Here is a 20,653-nt window from a genome sequence, read left to right on the forward strand (position 1 = left end):
CCTTTGTCAAGGCGACATGGGGAGCTGAAAACCAAAAACAAACAAACCATCATATACATGAAATAAAACACCATTACATATCTAATTCGTGTACCCCCCTCTTCAAATACTTAAATTACTTACATTTAAGTTTAAACGTACACTGTATACCACCAACCGGCTGCAAACGCACACCGAGGCAGACTAACTCTGGGATTTAAATACCACCTACCTGGACAGCTCTTCCGGGGAACACCCTCCTGCCCAAAAGACTTTCTTAAAGGGACCCTGCCTCAAAAGACTAGAGACTGGCCAGCCTAAAAATCAGCTTGAGCTAACCAATCGGACGTTTCATTTAACCCCTTAGGGGACATTGAATCTAACACAAACATCCAACGGAGTTCACAGCGGTTAAGCCTCCGTAGCAATTTAAAACAACTAAAACAAGCATTAAGAAATGAGCAATTCAGCCAAACAAAGTTCACTATAAGTTTGAAAAAAATACATAATTAGGTGGTGGAGGTTCCGTGGGGTTAAATGAGGAATTGCTCCCAGCACACTATCCTTGTGTGCCGGGTTGTCTGATACCCCTTTCGGTCCTCTTAATCACTTCCCCTTTTTTTGTTTTCCCTCCTTTTATGGCCCTGTGGATTTTGGTATCTGTTCTTCAAATGACAGCCATTTTGAGATTAGAGCCAGCATAGGCACAGCTGCTGCGATCACCATTGATTGAGGTCCCAGAAGCCATTTTGATACAGGAACTATCATGGGCAGGAGGGAGTGGGGATCACTCCTGCGAGACAATAGGCCCGGGATGGGGATATTTCTGGTTAGGGGGGTGGTGGAGGAATGGTGGCTGCAGCATTTGATCTGCTGAATGTTTTCATTGACACTGAAGTAGTTGCCCACCCCTCCCCATCTCCCATACCAGGGTTGGATGTTGGGCAAATGATAAATTATTGTTGAATTTCTGTAGTTCCATTTCTGAGAAAGGTGATAGAGAAATTGGTGCAACATTAATTGGATGATTATGTTAGACAGGTGGATTGCTTGGATCCCTATCAATTTGATTTTCATCAAGCACATAGTGTTGAATTGTTATTGGTTTCTGTAATTAACACATTAAGGGAAGGATTGGATCAGAATTTATCCTACTGTATGTTTATGTTAGTAAGACTGAGGAAAAGATAAAAGGTACATTATGTCTGGAATACTTGAATATGATGGGTGTACATTTGAATGTAAAAAAAGATATGTTGCTGTTAGGGGTCCATTTGGATTCTGCCCTAATTATGAGAAGTCAAGTATTGAATACCATTCATTTAAGTTATGCTCAATTACATCTTTTGCATAGGTTATAACCCATGATATTGAGAACCCTCACAGCTCCTTCTTGGGTTCAGCCCTACCCTGCCCAATGCAGCAGCTTTTCAGCTGTGGTCACAATGGCAGTGTGCTGAGGATGGAATTTTCCTCGGGTCAGAATATGCTTCCTCCCAAACACACTGTGAGTGTTATAAAGATAAAAGCAACCTCTGCAAAGTCTCAGGATGTGTGGAGTCTTTAATGAACTGCTGGTATGAAAAGCCAACTAAACCCCACTGAAGTTTTTCAAGTTTTATTGCACAATAAAAATAAATTTCAATAAATAATTAAAATACAAGTTTCTCTAAAACAAAAACACATTAGAATATTCAGTCAAAAAATTAGTCTAAAACCCTTTTAAAATGCTTTCAATTATTAAGAAAAACTGTGTTTAAATTCTTTTTAATTTACTTCACCTTCTGCTAACACATGTGAACAAGTAAGTTTTACATGCACTCTTTCTAACATTAGTGTACTTTTTCCAACTAATCAAAAACTTATTCTTCTTTTCTTCATTTCAGGACTTCTCTTCTCTTGCAGTTAAACATTAAGAAGTGTTGCAGGTTAGTACTCCTTTTTCTTAATGTTCTCACTCTTTTCCCTAGCGTATTCCTCTAACATATCTTAATAACTATTTCTCTTCTTTGCAGGTGTCTACTGAGAATGTCTCAGGTAAGTATTAAAAAATCAAATTAACCCACTGTGTGCACACAGAAAAATAAAATTAAAGAAAACCTCTCCTTTGATTGCAGGTTTTCTTGCCTTGGCTATCATGTGATGAGCCACAGGAACTGGAACTTGAAGCAACTGGAACTGAAGTTTTGATCCTCAGGAAACCAGGTCACTCAGGAAACTGGACTCAGCGTCTTCAATTTTTAACTAAACATTGCTCTGTTTATCACTACCAGAAAAAAATAAAATAATTGCCTTCCTCTGAGGTGCAACTATGTCTAACCTAATTCTTCTTCTGGTCCTATTATGTACTTTTTCTTGTGCAGAAATTTAAAAAAACACCAAGGGCTCCTTTTACGAAGGTGCGCTAGGGCCTTAACGCGCGGAATAGTACGCGCTAAATTGCCACGCGCACTAGCCACTACCACCTCCTTTTGAGCAGGTGGTAGATTTTCGGCTAGCGTGTGCTATAGCACGCGCTAATCCGGTGCATGTGATAAAAATTCTAACGCACCTTTGTAAAAGGAACGCCATAATTCACAACATCTATCTCACTTCAGGACCTGTGCAGCACAAATCAGACTAGTGCAGTGAAGGTTCTGTTGCAGCCTTAAATTCCTGCTGCTCATCTTAAAATTGTTAGTGGTTTTAAACACTAACTCCCATAAATTTAGGCTACCTCAACTGATACAAAACCAACTAGGGAAATACCAGCAGACAGATCTTGGAATGATTTTGAAGAGATTAAATTCAATGACACAAAACGGCTTCTCCTAAAATACTCCAAAGAATACTGCAGCCTCGACACCTGCCCGCCTTACCTAATCAAAGCAGCCATACCATCAGCCATAGGAAAAATAACTCAATGGCTCAACTATCACCTAAAAACTGTCCTTTTCCCCAAATCAGGAGGAATAATCATCTTAATACCCATTCCCAAGAACCCAAAACTCAGCCCCTCTGATATGACCAATTATTGGCCAGCAGCTTCCACCCCACCTATTTATCAAAATGATGGAAGGATATGTCACAGAACAACTCAAATGCTACTTACAACACTTCAATATCTTCCACCCCTCACAACTGGGATTAAGGAAAAATCACAGCACTGAGATGGTGGTCATAGCACTAGTAACATAAGACAAAGAATTACTAAGCAATGGTCACAGCGCAATCATAATCCAATTGGACCTAAGCAGTGCATTTGACCTAGAAGACTTTGATCAAATATCTGAGATTTCAGATTTAGTGGCCAATGCATCCTAACCACTTGGCACTATGATGTGCATAAGGATGGTGGACTTTCTGACAGCTGGCATCTTCCCAGTGAGGTCCCCCAATGATTCCCACTTTCACCATCAGTGTTCAATCTTCTAATGCAATCCTTGGGAGCCAACCTAAATCTTGCACAATTAAAACATTTCACCTATGTAGACAACATAAAGATCATGCTACCTGTAATGGCAGCATTAGCCAACACCCTCACCATTGTCAAAAAATGTGTCTACACCATAGAAAACTGGACATCAACCCACCGCCTCAAACTACATAAGAACAAAAACCAAATTCCTTTGGCTAGGACACTCAACTAACCCATGCTACACACAAAGGATTATAGTAGATGACACAGACTCTCCATTAGAACTACAATCCCAAATCTTAGGAGCAGATATTGATAACTGCCTATCCATGAAGAGTCATGCACAATCAATAATAAAACAATCTTTCCTTGTGATGAGAAAGATAAGATCCATCTGAAAATACTTCAAAACAGAGGCTTTCCAAATTTTAGTGCAATCCCTAATCTTATCTTGACTAGACTACTGTAATGTAACACTAGTTCTTTGCTCTAAAACATTGCTATCGCATCTACAACTAGTTCAAAATGCAGCATTAAAACTCATACAGCATATGGACTATGGAAATTGGAACACCTACAGCCCTACTATATGAAACTACATTGGTTACCCATAATCACAAGGTTCAAGTTTAAATTAGGCATCACTGCCTTCGAAATCCTGACAGGCAATGCCCCCAACCACTTAACAGAGGTGGCCATCCTATTCCAGGGTGCCTCTAATAACCAGCCAGAGCTGAATATTGACTTAACCAGTTAAGTTAGAGCTGGCTGAAAATAAACTGGATATTTAATGCTGATCACTGGAAACGCCTAGCATTGAATACATAGGCCAACAACAAAAATTTTTTTTCTTGGTGCCTTCAATTTATTGACCTGTTCCGGGGGTTATTTGGGGGCAGAGTCAGAAAATTGCATTGGCTAGACCACATCAGCTCTAGTTTCTTAGATATGGTTGAATTTATGGTTGTATTCCAATCGGTCACTCCACCAAGATGAAAGAAGAGTACAAGGCCATCTCTTTAGTCTTGGAAAAGATAAATTACCAAGAACATCAATAGGTGATTTATGTAGACTTGAAGAGGAGAATCATTGAAGCGGTAGCTCTTACTTTAGAATAATCCCCTGATGCAGCAGATGCGCGAAACAGGGCCTGTCGGGATATCTTAAAGAAATTTATGGGATATCTAGAAGAAACTTATAAGTGAAATTTAAATTAGTCTTTTGAGTGCGATAGATTTGCACTTGGCTTCAGCTGCAGACTGCAGTGATTTTGTAATATCAGAAGACTAAGAGATAAGTGCTCATTTTCTTATTTGTTTGAAATATATTGAATACCTATGATAAATGGTTTAACAGTGATCACTTCAAAGTAATACAATAGTAATTGATATAAGAGTTTTTTCTAAGACCAAGGATGCATTTCTCTATGGCAACGAAGTATTTGCTATAGAAAGTTTCCCAGGCTTGGTCTTGAGAAACACTGAGGTCTTTTTACTCCGGTTAAAAAACTCTTTAAGAAACGTGACTTATAACCTCTGATATTAAGAAAGTGGATGAATATCATTTGTATGTAGATATATTTATTGAAGATATTCAGCTTGTATTGAATTAATTTTGTAATTTTCTTCTTGGCCATTGGGATAGTAGAGCCAAACATGAACACTGGCCAAAAAAAATTGGCCTTCAAGGGAATATATGGTGGTTGGACAAATGTAATCAATGAACCTTAAGTAGCATGAGATATAATCATACTGCCACCACCACATATAAAGCTAGGCCTGATAAAACAATTTGTAAAGGCTTTGAATAAAGACGGTTCGTGCATTAAATGCATAGTGCATATGTTACTTGGGCTTACTATGGAAAAATTTTCGATGGTTCACAGATCAGATAACTTATAAATGGTCCACATTTCATAGCATCAATGAATGAAATTGAATCATGTGCCTGGTCTTCATTTGCTCTTGTTCTGAAAACTTTCTTGGCAACAAGAAGGCAGATCACTACTTACAATTAGTAGAGCATATGCTTTTTCATTTCAACAGGCTTGGCTATAATACAAGTATGTCAAACTCAAAGGCTGACACGGGCCAAATAAACAAGGTTTAAGTTTATATGGGCCACAAAAAAAAAAAAAAAGTCATTTTTCATAGAAACTTAGGTTTATTTTGAAAAGTAAAGTATAAAAAAAGAACAAGAGCAACGATAAAATTAATATTTTCTTCCTGACATTTGGCATCTCTTCTCTGCTACTATTTTTCCTATTTTGGGGAAAATCTTGTCCGCAGTGATTACTTTTAAAATTGACCCAATGTGAATGTTAGTAATTCTGGATCTGATAGGAAACTTATTTCCTTTCATAAGTGTAAATAACTGCTCGCACTGATATGTACTTCCAAACATGGAAATAATTTCATATGCAAATTTTGAGTATTTTCAAACCTGGCTGGCAAATATTTGTACAATTCAAGCAAGCCAATTTCACTGTATTTTGTCTTCAAATTTAAATCACACTGGATCTCAATTATTTCCATTTGCATACAATTGGGTACTGATTCTATATTTATTGAGAAAATCGAAGAAAATAAAGAAAACATGTCTTTTGAAGATTTAAAATCTGCAAATCTTGTTTCAAACTCAGTTCTAAGGTTTAAAATTTTTTCTGTGTATTTTTGATATGATGCAATTTCACCTAAACTTGATTTGTTTATATTGCATGTCGGAAAGTTTGTTAAATCTTCATTTTTCAATTGATTTTCCCAAAGAACTAGCTTACATTGGAACGCTTTAATTTGATCACACATGTTTGTAATGATCTGATCTTTTCCTTGCAGGTTTAAATTTAAATTGTTTAAGTGTTTTGTTATATCATTCATGAAGTATAAATCTTGTCACCATACAGGATCAGAAAACAACCTTGTGTCTTGATTTTTAGTTATTAAAAACTGACATATATCTTCTTTCAAGTCCCAGAATTGTTTAAGGACCTTGGAACAGGATAGCCAACGTACCTCGGTAAAGTAGGGCAAACTGGAATATTCACTTTCTAATTCACTTAAGAAAGCAGAGAATTGTTGCTGATTTAAATCTCGAGATCTTATGAGATTGATAATTTTTATTGGCAAATGTCAACACATTTTCCATGTTTATTACCTTTGTGTATGATGAATCTTGAATCCCTCACAAGTTTCACTTTATTTTTTATGCAGTAATGCCACAAAACCATTGGTTTTACCAGCCATTGAAGGAGCTCCATCTGTAGCTACAGAAGTTAGTTTTGACAGAGGTAAATTTTATTTTTGCAGAAGTTCATAAACACAATTAAATATATCTTGTCCCGTTGTAGTGCCATACATAGGTACTAGTTCCAATAATTCCTCAAAAATGTTGAAATTCATGTTGCAAGCATGAAGAAACACAGCTAATTGAGCTATGCCCCCAATTTCCGTGCCCTCGTCACAGGCAATGGAAAAATCTTCAAAACTAGATGATTTTGCTTTGATCTGATCACTTAAATTGCCGGCCAAATCAGTAATTCTTTCTGCAACTATATTTAGAGACAAAGAGATTGTTTGAAAAACCTTCACACTTCCAAGACAAACAATTTCTGCAGCTTTAGAAATTCCTTGATGAAATCACCTTTAGTAAAAGGTTTTGAGTGTTTAGCTATCAACTGCCACTTCACTTTCTTATCCATCCAATATCAATTAGTAAAATGTTGAACCAACTACCACTTACACTATGATCTTATGACCAATATCTCAGGTTCAGAAAACTTTTAAAAGCATTTCTGTACCAAGACAGGGAGCCAACCCTGAAGTAATTGAAATAGTAATTTTAAAAGCCTATTTCTAAACTGTCTAATGCAACTCCTGGGACAAAACGATGAGCAAACGATGATCTCCTTGAACTTGTAACTATGCATCTGTAACTATGACCTAACTGTATTAATAACTGTACTGATCTACCTGTACTAGCAACTCTATTGAATATCCGTGTCAGACTGTCTATGTGCACAATAGAAGAGTGGGACTTGGGTGTGACTGTATGCGATGATCTCATGGTGGCCAAACAGGTTGAAAAGGTGACGGCAAAAGCTAGAAGAATGCTAGGGTGCATAGGGAGAAGCAGGGTCAGTAGGAAAAAAAAGGTTTAAGACTTTGTATAAGACTTTGGTGAGACCTCATGAGAGGGCATAGGATGAAGTTAAGAAGTGATAGGCTCAGAAGTAATCTAAGAAAATACTTTTTTATAGAAAGGGTGGTAGATGCGTGGAACAGTCTCCCGGAAGAGGTGGTTGAGACAGAGACTGTGTCTGAATTCAAGAAAGCCTGGGATAGGCATGAGGGATCTCTTAGAAAGAGGAAGAGATAATGGTTGCTGTGGATGGGCAGACTGGATGGGCCATTTGGCCTTTATCTGCCATCATGTTTCTATGTTTCTAACATCCTGGGTAATTGACCCAAACACTTGTAAAGAAATCCAAACTTGAACTGAATAGGTAAAGGCGGAATAGAAAACCTGATTAACATAACATTTTATATCCTAGAATTATCAATCTAGCTTCTTTGTCCTTTTATCTGCTATGACCTCCTTGCTGGCTATAGCAGATTATAAATGATATAACTGTAACTTTATTACCATAATGTATGTTAAAATAACTTATTATGGCAAATACAGCAAAAAGAAGGAAAGCATGAACAAGTACACAAAAAACCTCATTACTATGCAAACTGAATAACACAGTGGATCTGCAAGCTATAATAATCCTGGAAACAGAATGCGAGCAAAGAACTGATGTTATTTTTCCTGGTCAGTGGCATCTGTCTACAAGGCTGAGACCTGATGTTCCTGGCTGCTTCTTAAAGAGTTTGGTGTTTGAAATAGAAGCTGGTCCCTTCCCCCCCCCCAATGCCCCTAAATCACATCCTTCCCCCAAAGTCCCCTCGATTAGGGCCTCTTTATAATGATGACTCTCCCAATCATCAAAAGTAACCCCATCCTGTGTGGGTTATAGGCAAATAATATTCATAGGTTGCATACTGATGTTCATGGATGCTACTTACCCCTCCCCCCTTTTACCAAGTTGCATTAGAGTTTTTTAGTGTGGGCCAGCGAGGTAAGTACTCCGATGCTCATAGGAATTCTATGAGCGTCGGATCATTTATCGTGCTGGCTTGTGCTAAAAATCTCTAGCGGTTTGATAAAAGGGGCCCACTGTCTTTTGTGCAGTTTAAAAAGTTGCAAGAGGAGTTAATTATGAATAATCATGAAGTGGCAAAAATATTTCTGTACGGTATCTGCAGAAAACATGCCGGACATTTCCCCAACAGCCCACACAGCCTTGTATTAGCCTTTGGAGGAAAAATGCAGTAAGTACAATAATTACCACACTTCAGTAAATCAGCCCCAGTATTGTAACTATAATAATCCTTTCTACTGGTAGGTGATGCCCATTCCTATATAATAAAATAGTGTAACAATTTTATTCTTTAACAAAGAATTTAAATGTAATTTCAACGTAACCATTGTGCTCATTTTATCATTTATCAGCATTAACAACATTGACTAGGCATCTAACTATCCCTCTGTCAAAGTGGTTCTCAACCTAGTCCTTAGGGCACACCTATCTAGTCAGGTTTTCAGGACACTCACAATGAATATTCATGCAACAGATATGCATACAATGGATGTGGTACATGCAAATTTATCTCATACGGTATTAATTGTGGATATCCTGAAAACCTGACTGGCTCAATGTGTCCTGAAGACAGGGCTGAGAACCCTTGCACTAAAATGTCATGGCCCTTTTATTAAAGTGTGCTAAGCAGTTAGCACATGAATTAATATGTAGCAATTGTTTAAAGGATGGTCACTGCATTACTATCTTGGCAGGGCAGATAACTACATGTTAATGGTATGGAACAGTTGAAGATTCTACATTTCGTATTAGAAGGTGGCAAGTGTATCTGTTCTATCAGTAACATTTACTGCACGATTAAGTTTTCCTGTGCATTAACTTTAATGGAACATTCTAAGCTCACCCCTAACAGTGCACACTTTCTGTACATTTTACTTTCTTTTGGCTTTTTTTTCTGTGAATTTTGAATGTTTTTTTTTTGTTCATTTCACAAGTTTATTTTAATGCAAAATTTTTAAATTGTACTTTGACATTTTAATGTACACCATTAAACAAGCACACATTAATTTATTGGTTAGAGCATTTTAAATTCAAATGGCATGCACTAAAGTTTTTAAGGTACACTAACAAATATGCATTTACAGGTTTTGCACTTACTGTGTGGTACTTTGAGTACTTACAGTATGACAAATGCAAAACCTTCACCACTTTTTAGTAAAAGGGCTCCATTGGTTCCCAAAAGATGAAAGTCATTAGATGTGATCAAAGCTTAGGATCAACAAAGAGGTATAGAACTTTAAAGAAGATCTCTGACCTGGATCTGTTGCTGAAGAAGGTTGATTTTGTGTTGCTGTTGTAATAACTGCTGCTGTTGCCTTGCAATCTGTGAAGAAATTTCCCATTAGAAATCAATGACAAATATATTACTTAATGTTATTGGCAGAAAAGTGATTTAGAAAGATATTAAAGACTGGTGGAGCTTGTCACTGCAGTCATGGTACTGATTCACTACTATTGTATGTTTAGATGTTTATAACTGAATGATGATTTTCAATTTTAATTTTACAGCTGTGCTGAATTATAGAGTGTTTTGTTAGAGTGTGTGATTTTGATACTCTACTAACTGGTATATAGGATTTTTCAATATGATTTTTCACTCACAGCATGATAAACACCTTTTAATATATCACCTATTTATGTCACTTTAATTATTGATGTAAATATTATTACATGTGTTTTGTATTGACTCCCTTCTGAATTATTTTTGTGCCTTTTCTAACATTATGATTTGATGTATGTGTTTTAGAATGTTACCCCTGATGCAGCCCTGTTTTGGGCAAAACGTGGCCCATGTCAGGTATTTTTAGGATCTTTTGAAATAAAGATCAACTTTTATTATATCTGGGATCCACTCCTCATTCTGAAAATTTTATAGCACATCAAGAGGGCCTCATGTGGCATCAACTGGCTTTGTTTCTGAATGTAGGATCTCCTATGCATCTTGTAAGAAAAGCTTCCTTCAAGCATGCAGATATTTTCCAGAATGCCATTTTTAATAGTTTTTCTTTCTCTAACATTTTTTTAAAGTCTTGTCAAGGGGCAGAGCTTAGTACCTAGAGAATATAAGAACATACGAATAGCTATACTGGGTCAGGCCAATGGTCTATCTAGCCCAGTATCCTGTTTCTTAGTGGCCAATCTAGGTGAAAAGTACCTGTCAGAAATCCAAATAGTAGCAACATTTTATGCTATCAATCCTAGTGTAAGCAGTAGATTTTTCCATGTCTGTTTTATTAGCAGACTATGATCTTTTCTCCAGGAACTTGTCCAAATTTTTTTTTAAACCCATCTACGTTAACCTCTGTTACCACATCCTCTAGCAACCGGTTCCAGAGCTTAAATATTTTTTAAGTTAAAAAATATTTCCTCCTATTGATGTTAAAAGTATTTCCCTTTAACTATTGAATATCCCCTAGTCTTTGTCATTTTTGATGGGAGTAAAATATTTATTCACTCATAATTTTGTGTACTTCAATATCTCCTCTCAGCTGACTCTTTTCCAATCTCAAATGAGAGGAGTTCCATCCTCTTTATCATCTTAGTTTATCCTTTTTTAACCTTTTCTAATTGCACTCCTTATGCTGTTTATCGTGATTTTTTTGGGACCTCTTCACATATTTTATTACGTCTAGTGGAAAACTCAACAAGATTAAGTTGGTATTTAAAGCAGTAGCTGGTGGTATGAGACCAAAACTGAACCAGCCAACTCCTCTCAAAATGGCAGCTGTGAGAGGTTCAGCTGAATAACTAGAGCCAATTATTGCAGAATGCATTGCAAACAAATCACATATCCAAGACACTCCCAATAACATTTCTGCTTTACAATCCAAATTAGCAAATCTGATAATTCAAATGAACTGCACTGAATATACAAGGCATATGGAGCAGTGGATAGCAGAAGTAGAAAAGGGACAGAAAGGTGCAGGTGGGATTATAAACAATGAATCTCAGAGAACAGAAACAGGAGGAATAATATAAAAATTGGTAGCCTACCAGAGGGTATTTTAAGTTTGTATTTAAAAAGAAGCATAAGTAATAAACTGAAATACAAAGAAATATTCAGTCAAACATAGGGAAGAGCATACAAAATAATTATTATATAAATACTTTATTTTTGTATCTCAGTGCAAAAAACTAGGTATTAGATAGAGTTTAATTAGAGACCAAATTTGTTTAATTTTCCAGTGTAGATTGTTTTTTTCCCAAAACCTTTAGTTCAAATTTGTGTATTTAAACACTCATTTGATGTTACAAAGGCTCACTGGCTGCACAGTCTCATGCATGCAATGTGATGTAGCTGAATGCGCTTGAGATCAGAGCCTGGCTTAATCTGAAATGGTGTTTAATTGAGTAGAGCGGTGTTTCTAAACTCAGTCCTGGAGTATCCCCTTGGCAGTCAGGTTTACAGGATATCCACAATGAATTTGCATAAACTTGATTTGCATGCACTGCCTCCTTATATGCTAATTTTTTCGTGCATATTCATTGTAGATATCCTGAAAACCTGACTGGCAAGGGGGTACTCCAAGACTGAGTTGAGAAACACTGGAGTAGAGTACCAGACTTTGCAAGAACAACTGTTCAATGTTGCAAGCAGTTCCTATCCCACAATTAGAACACATGGACAGACAGAGGAGCATTAAAAAAAACAAACATATAACTTGGACATTTCTAGTTGGACGTCCAAAGTTGGAGGAACAGAACTGGACATTTTTGAATGGCAAACTGCTGGATGTCCAAATATATATATCTTTTTTGAAAATCGTCTACTTAGAGGTCTTGGCCACTGGGATGACTAGGCCACCAGAACATCTATCTTTATACCCATGTTTGATCAGAAAAACATCCATGTTGAAAATGCCCACATACAGACCATTTGGATATGGGAGGGGTCAACATAGTAATGGACTGGCCACATAGACATCCCAACAGAGCAATAGAACACTTTAGAGGGCACTGTGAATGTCACAGAAATGGTGCCAAATGTATCTCACCATAACCCCCCTTATAATTTATGGTGAGCTCCCTAAAAACCCCATATCCTACTATACCCACCTGTGTACCTCCCCAATAGCACTTAGGCAGTAGGAGGCACCTATATGGCAATATAGTAGGGTTTGGGTGGGCTCGACATGTTCTACCATAAAGGTAGTGGTTAGAGTGGCTTATGGGCCTAGGTCCTCCTCTTTATGGCTCACTAGCCCACCCACCAGGCTACTTAAGACAACTGTGCTTTGCTCCACTAGGCTTCCCCAGATGCTGCTATTTTAGAGAAAGGTATGTACCCTTTTGTTCTCATTTTTGTGTGGTAGAAGGGGGTCAGTGAGTACTGGGGGAGTGTGGGGGTGTCTTACCTTGATGCATGCAGTGGTCATCTGTCCTGTTTGGGCACCTTTGTGGCACTTAGATGTTTATAAAATAGATCTAACTCCAAATGTCTAAGTTCCATCCAGGATGTCTTGCAAAACATTTGATTATCGCTGCAAGATGTCCAAGTCTAACCTGCCCTTAGACACACCCAAAGCCCACCCATAACATATCTCCACCACACCCATCTTGTGCTCTGAACACACAGAGGCTGGGACACCTCGCTAGACATCCAGAAAGGTGGTTTTGATTATTAGCACTTGGACATCCTGGTGATTAGGATCTCTATGTGCTGATTTAGGATGTTTTTTTATTATGAGCCCGACAATACGGATTGTTTTACCCTGTAGTTATGAAAGTCACATGCAGTAACAAAACCATCTGGTTTCATGAGTCATCACCAATGCAAGAGTTTATATGGCACAAAACTGTACAATTTGGTATCTGTTATATCAGAAAGTTATAGTGTCACTTTTGAGAGCTGACTAGGGCCAATCTCTCTGGGCCATGAAGCCTTGCAGTCATGAAGCCTGTTAGTAAATTTTGCTTTTATCCTATTTAAGTGCATGATTCTTTTGATTGTTGCCTTTCCTATTTTAAATGGAGTTCTTTTTTCTGTCTTTTATTTTAGTTGACATGTAAACCGCTCTAACCTGTTTTCTCAGAAAGGGCAGTATAGCAAGTGCAAAATAAACATAAACAGTGTTCTGCCCCCGCTTTATGTGGGCATTTACTCAGTTTCTTATATAAGAACAAGATTAAGTGTTTATGTTAAGATTTATGGGTAAGGTGTGCTCTATGGACTTAAATCCCCAGAGGGCTTTGCTTCTCCCAGAGAGCTAGGCTGCATCCATAGAGCTTAAGCTCACCTTCTTTTTCTGTGAGAGAGAACAGTTGCCATATTTGTCAGACTGAATTACTGTATGAGAACCTGAGTTAGCATTATTCTCCCACCAGGTTTTTCACCCTTTATTTCTAACAATCTAATGCAGCTTAGTTTTATATCTAAGTCTGGAGAACAGCGTTATTTCCACAAGGTGTGGACACACTTCCAGCTTGAATAGGAAAGCTGGTAGAGTGAGAAGATTCTGTTACAGAGCTGAACTGCCTTGAAGTCATCAATTGTGAGTGTTTATTCTCTATTTCATGCTATTAGAGAAAATTGCTCAACAAATACAGAGTCTGGCTGGTAATACTACGATTACAGAATAATGGGTTGGCTGAATAGGAGCCTCTTACAGTTGCAAATATAACTCAGAGGAGTCCTTGTTTTCAGCACAAAAAGCTGAGAACAAGACTGTACAGTAAGCTGTAGCTGTATAGTGAGATTTAGTCAGCACAAACACTGTTCTTTTTATAACTGTTGGTTCACTAACAATGTTCATGCTACAATAATTTGTACTGAGGGCCACAATGCTTCATTTTAGATATGATGGGGGAAGTGCTTTGGGAAGGTGCTAAATTGTTGTGTCCTAGCTGGCTGATGGGGGTAGAAGATAGAATGTATGGCTAGGGTCAGGTGGGTTTTGTATGTTTCTATGAGTGCGTGAGTTGCATGTATGTGTGTTTCTACTTTGGGAACTGAAAATGGGGTTCTTTATTCAGTGAGATTGTTACATTCTGGTCATTCTTGGTACTGATTGTAAGGAGGGGGGGGAGGGAATATATTCTTTGAATGTTAACAGTCTCAACCACCCCATCAGGATAAAAAGGGTACTGGATTTCCTAAAATAATAATGGACATATATAATAATAATAACTTTATTCTTCTATACCGCCATAGTCGTGAGACTTCTAGGCGGTTCACACCGAAGAGAGCTGGACAATCAGCGAGTTACAATGTGTTGAAGTCCGGGATACAGTATATAGAAACTTACAAAAAAGCATATAGAATCTTACAAAAGGTCCGAGCATATAGAGTCTTACAAAAAGGCAGAGAGATACCGCATATGGAATCTTACAAAAGGCAGTGAAAATACAGCAACAGGCAGCAGAATATAATGTTAGACATTTCAGATTTGAAAGCAGGAGCGGACATATGTAGTGTTAGGTGACATGTTAGGTGATATGTAGTTTTTAGGTGACAATTCTGTTGAATAAGGCAGTTTTTATGGCTTTTCTAAAGGCATTATATGTCAGTCTTGCTCCATTTATGTACGGATTCTTAAGCCGTTTAGCAAGTTATCATACTGTAGAATGGCATCAGTGGCCAGTTTAGCACGTCAGACACTAGAAAAACAACGCTGTTAGAATAAACTGCCGGGGAGGGGAGGAATTAAGTCATATGGTAGCTGCGAAATCACACACTGTATCAGGGGGAAAAAAAAAATCACATCCATACAAAAACGTCCGACACGTGATATCTAAAAACAAGTTATCAGAACCCGCGACGTTCAGCTTCCTTCTTCTCTCTTATGTACAGGAATCTGCCTGCTCAGCAGAAAAACGTTACATGCAAATTAAATGAAATTCCCGCAACCATTTCCTGAACCCCCCCCCCCAACAATAGATTGTTTAGAAGCTGCTTCCCTATGAAATAAAATGAATCAAACCCCCCCCCCCTGCTCCTGTGGTTAAAGACCAGCAGCTTAAAAAACTTCAAAGGAAACCAAATATCTATGCCAAAACCTGCCACCACAGTGAAGGCAACCCTGGGATGTGGTTTCCACAGGGAAGGGTGGGAGGGAGAAGAACAGGTTTCGTTTTTTTTCGTTTCACCTGCGGAAGAACGACAAGATTGATCCCGCATCCAACATTTCAATGCAACTTGAAAGAATCCCAGCATTTCTCCCTAACCATTTCCTACCCGCCTCCTTCTGCCCAACACACCCTGCTCTGCACACTTCAGTGCAAGAAGTTAACTTTTTTTTGCGCCTTCTTCAAAAAGCAAGATTATTCCGCTCCTCTCGCTGCAAAAAAAACAAAAAAAAACCCGTAGCCCTCGTCCCTGTCCCCCTATTTCTTGCAGGAAACTCACTTGGCATTTGAATCAGAGAAGCTCAAAGGAGAGTGGGTAAGAGCCTGTCTACATTTTAAGGCTCAAGATAAGAAGGGTGATATTGATATTGCTGTCAGCAGGATGGCACAGCTCTGTATACTATCCCATTCAAAGAATACTGAAGGTAGGTGGGTGAAAATAGAGGACAGGATTGGTGAAGAGTCCTTTACACTATTCAACATCTATGCTCATTCTGTGGGAGATAAATCCTTTATTAAACAACTTCAAAGTTTCAAGTTTCAAGTTTCAAGTTTACCTTTATTTGATGAATCGCTTATCAAGATATCTAAGCGATGTACAGTTAAAAAACCATCAGAGTGTGGTAATACAATTTAGGTTACAAGGTCACTTAAAAGACAGACATACGTTTAATATACCAAATTCATTTTTAGGACAAACGAAGATTGACAAACAAGAAAGGGTGGGAAGGGAGGGGAGAAATTACAATCTTATTATTTGTTAGAGTATGACATCAAAGGATAAAAACAAATTAGGTAATAATGGGTTAAGAGAAAAAAGAAAGAAGAATACAGAAATCTAGAAGGACGGTGTTTTATAGGTCAAAAGCGTCCTGGAATAAATATGTTTTCAAGTTTTTCTTAAATACTGCAAGGTCAGTTTCATTTTTAATAAAATTTGGGAGGGCATTCCATAGTGTGGGAGCTTTTACTGAAAAAATGTCATTGCGTCTAGTACCTATGATTCTTAGTGATGGGACTGAAAGCAAATTAGATGAAGAAGATCTTAGAGAACGAGCAGAATTATGTGGGACAATCATTTTTGAGATAAATTGAGGTTCATTGGTGCTTAATGTTTTATAGACTAAAAATAATATTTTAAAGGTAATTCGATGGGTTATGGGCAGCCAGTGTAATTTAATTAGTAAAGGTGAAACGTGGTCAAATTTCTTTGCATTAAATATTAATTTAACTGCTGTATTTTGGATAATTTGGAGACGTCTATTTTCTTTTTGGGTTATGTTAATAAGAAGCGCGTTACAATAGTCCAGTTTAGAAATGATGAGAGAGTGAATTAAGATATTGAGAGATTTAGTTTCCAAGAAAGTAGAGATCGAGCGTAGAAGCCGTAATCTGTAAAAACAGGTTTTAACTATTGCGCTGATATGGTCATGAAAGGATAAATCAACATCGATTATTACACCGAGGATTTTCAATTTGGATACTGATTCTAATGGAATATTGTCAAGTTTGAATGGTATTTTTTGAAGTATGTCTCCCTTCCAAGTAAAAAGCATGGTTTTTGTTTTTTGAGTGTTTAAAGCTAATTTGTTGTTGTTTAACCATGTTTTCATTTTTTCTAATTTGTTAGTAATCGTATTTATTTCTTCAATGTTTTCTGGGTTAAGAGGATGTAGTAGTTGAATATCGTCTGCATATGAAAAGGTTGTAAATCCCAATGACTGGGACATGGTGATAAATGGGGATAAGAAGATATTAAATAGCAGAGGGGATAATATAGATCCTTGTGGAACACCAGAAGATAAGGAAAAATTATTGGAGTAGGACTCATTAAATTTAACTCTCATGGTTCGGTTTGAAAGGAAGGATGTTAGCCATTGTAAGATTTGGCCATCAATCCCTAATGATTGCAGACGGTAGAGAAGAATTTCGTGGTCTATGGTGTCGAATGCTGCAGATAAGTCCAAGGAAAAAAGTGCTACGGATTTGTGATGGTCCAGAAAGTAGTGAATATTTGTAACAAGGCCAATGTACTGGAACATGGTTCTACCTGAGTACTTATGGATGTGATTTTAATCATGTGTTGATCCCATGTTGGAAGGTCTATCACGAACTCAAGCACAATCCCCTGTTGCCGATTTATCACGTATAGTTGAGTTATTAGGGCTTGTTGATATCTGAAGGCTAATGAGTACAAGGGGACAAGATTTTGCATTTTGTTCCTTTCCAAGAATCAACTTATTTTTTTGATTTTTAAAGAGTATGACATGAGCTGTTGCAGTGCAACCATTGATATCAACTTTCAAATCATGCGAATTGCACTAGAATTGTAAACAAAAATGAAAGATGAGTCATACCCTATTTGGAGATTCAATAATGCCCTACTGTCAGATGATGACTTTTGCGTGGAACTTGCAGGGGTGATTGCAATCTACATTCAGTTTAATAATCAGGTCTTTGTATCTCAGGATATCATATGAGATACCTTCAAAGTCACCATACGTGGTGCCATTATTGTCTATACAATCAGAAGGAGAAAAATGCATAACACGGAAATGTAACAGCTTAAAAAGGAACTTGCAGTTTATGGAGGGCAGGTTGAAGCAGAAATAGGATAGGAGCATTTTAAACAAATTTGATCAGGTGAAGTTTCAGTACAATGCTTTTCTGAGTCAGAGAACTAGGGGTGCAACAAACATCCTATCATGAGGCCTTTAATAGAGCTGGGAGGGTACTTGCAAAGTATCTTAAGGGGCAGAAGAATAGAGAAAAAAATCCCTCTTGCAAAGAATGCTACTGGAACTGGACTAATTAACAGATGGATACATTATAATCTAGTGAAAATCAGGCTGATTGTGCTGATTTCCTTGAACAACTCAAAGGTTTAACCTTATCACTTGCTGAGAAAGCCATACTAGTCAAAGATATACTTGTATAAGAGAATGAAGTTAAGGAAGTGATGAAATTCTTACCCAGTCTTAAGGCCAAAGGGATGAATAGATTCACAAGAGTATTCCAAAGCCTTTAATTCTACCATCTAATTCTACAGTTGTTATCATCAGGTTGCGAGGTACGAGGACATGAATGGTGTACTACCTGAAACCCTAATGATTGTGCTCCTCAACTCTGGAAGAGACCATACAGGAGGTATATATATCTATAGACCCATATCATTAAAAAAATATTGATGGAAAAACTTTTGCCATGGTGCTGGCAAAGAGGTTAGTGCCCCTACTACCGAAAATTATTGGTATAAATCAAATGGTTTTTATTGTTAATTGGCACTCTTCTAATACCACTTGGCTGGGATTACAATTAATCTAAGCTCCTAAAACTCTACAGGTTTCTGCTTTCTCAGTGTCTCTCTTGATGGAAAAAAAACAACCTTTGACCAGGTTGAATGGTTGTATTTGTTCCATATTTTGCATTGCTTTGGTACTGGTCTCAATTTCATTATATAATAAACCAACTGCCAGATTACACATCAACAGGAGGATTTCAAAGCCTTTTTCCCTTCAGTGTAACAGCATTCTCCTCTTATCCCCTTGCCAAGGGTGATGCTGGTCACTGGGGAAGGGGGATACAGAGGCAAAAGGAAAAGAGAAATGCAGGAGGGGAGGACCTGCATAGCTGAAGGTTTGCCTAGAGCAGGGCTACCCAGTTCCGGTCCTCGAGATCTACTGGCAAGCCAGGTTTTCAGGATATCCACAATGAATATGCATGAGAGAGAGATTTGCATACCAGGAAGGCAGTGCAGGCAAATCTCTCTCATGCAAATTCAATGTGGATATCCTGAAAACCTGGCCTGCCAGTAGATCTCGAGGACCGGACTTGGGCAGCCCTGGCCTAGAGTATCCAATACCTTTGGTCCAGCACTGGGAAGAATGAGATAATTCACCTGTTCCTGTTGCTGCTTGGCCAGTTCCATTTGTTGGCGCTGTTTCTCAATTTGTGAAGCAGCTATTTTCTTCTGTTCATCATGAGCTGCTAGCAGCTGCTCCCGCAAGCTAGTTAGTTGATTAATCATTCCCATCAGTTGTCTTTCCTTCTCAGCTAGGCTTTCTGGAGTTCCTGGAAATTAAAAGGTGAAAGAAAATAGAGAGATAAATGAGGATGATATAATAGGTTTTTTATAAGTACAAAGTTAATCTCAAATATTCATTTTATGATAACCCTTTTCTATTAATCATAACATGGCAATTTTCAAAATTAATTATTTGCAAAGTCTATGTATACGTCAATCCACAAACTTTGTATTAATTTTCAAAGGGAAATTGCACACTTACTATCTTTTAAAATTACATTACATTAGTGATTTCTATTCTGCCATTACCTTGCGGTTCAAGGCGGATTACATCCAAACTAAAAACAAGAATTACATTTCAACTTTGAAGTAATAGAATAAACGATGAGATAAAATTTATCTAAGGAAAAAGTAGCCACATGGAAAGGGTAGGAAATTTTCAGACGTACTGTTTACCAGATAAAAAACATTTTGAAAGTCATTTTCTGTTAGGGCAATTGTCAAATTGTGCGTGCAAGACAACCATCTGGTGGCTCAGTGACAACTGCTATGCAGTTCCACATAGAAGGTCTCTAGTTTGATTCTCAAATTGGGTCATCCATATCTTTAGGCATCTTTATCTTTATTAAAATTTTCTTTACCATTTTACTAACCAAAGTCAGTTCAAAATGGTTTACAATAATACATTCACAGCTTCTAAGACAAATCACACAAACATCTATTAAAACAATAAAACTAACCCCCTATTTTACTAAGGTGCACTATGCGTTTTAGTGTGTGTTTAGCACGTGCAAATTATACACACGCGCTAATTGCTAATGCATCCATAGACTAACATGCACGCATTAGCGTTTAGCATGTGCTAAGCACGCTAAAATGCTTAGCGCACCTTTGTAAAAGGAGCCCTAAGTTTCAATCACCCCATTTTGCTTACAGTAAGTCATATCATATACAGATCTGAACAGAAACATTCCTTAAAAAGTAGCGC

The 20,653-nt window shown here is 37.6% G+C and overlaps 1 protein-coding gene across 1 annotated transcript in view; it reads right to left on the reverse strand.

Annotated features, from left to right (window-relative positions):
- Positions 1-20,653, reverse strand: part of SOX5 (SRY-box transcription factor 5) — an 845,257-nt gene that overhangs the window by 286,846 nt on the left and 537,758 nt on the right. Inside the window, 2 exon segments of the mRNA XM_033953468.1 lie at positions 9,832-9,900; positions 19,540-19,712. Of these exon segments, the coding sequence (XP_033809359.1) occupies positions 9,832-9,900; positions 19,540-19,712 (242 nt within the window).

Source organism: Geotrypetes seraphini, chromosome 7, assembly GCF_902459505.1.
Source record: "Geotrypetes seraphini chromosome 7, aGeoSer1.1, whole genome shotgun sequence".
In the NCBI taxonomy this organism is placed as follows: Eukaryota; Metazoa; Chordata; class Amphibia; order Gymnophiona; family Dermophiidae; genus Geotrypetes; species Geotrypetes seraphini.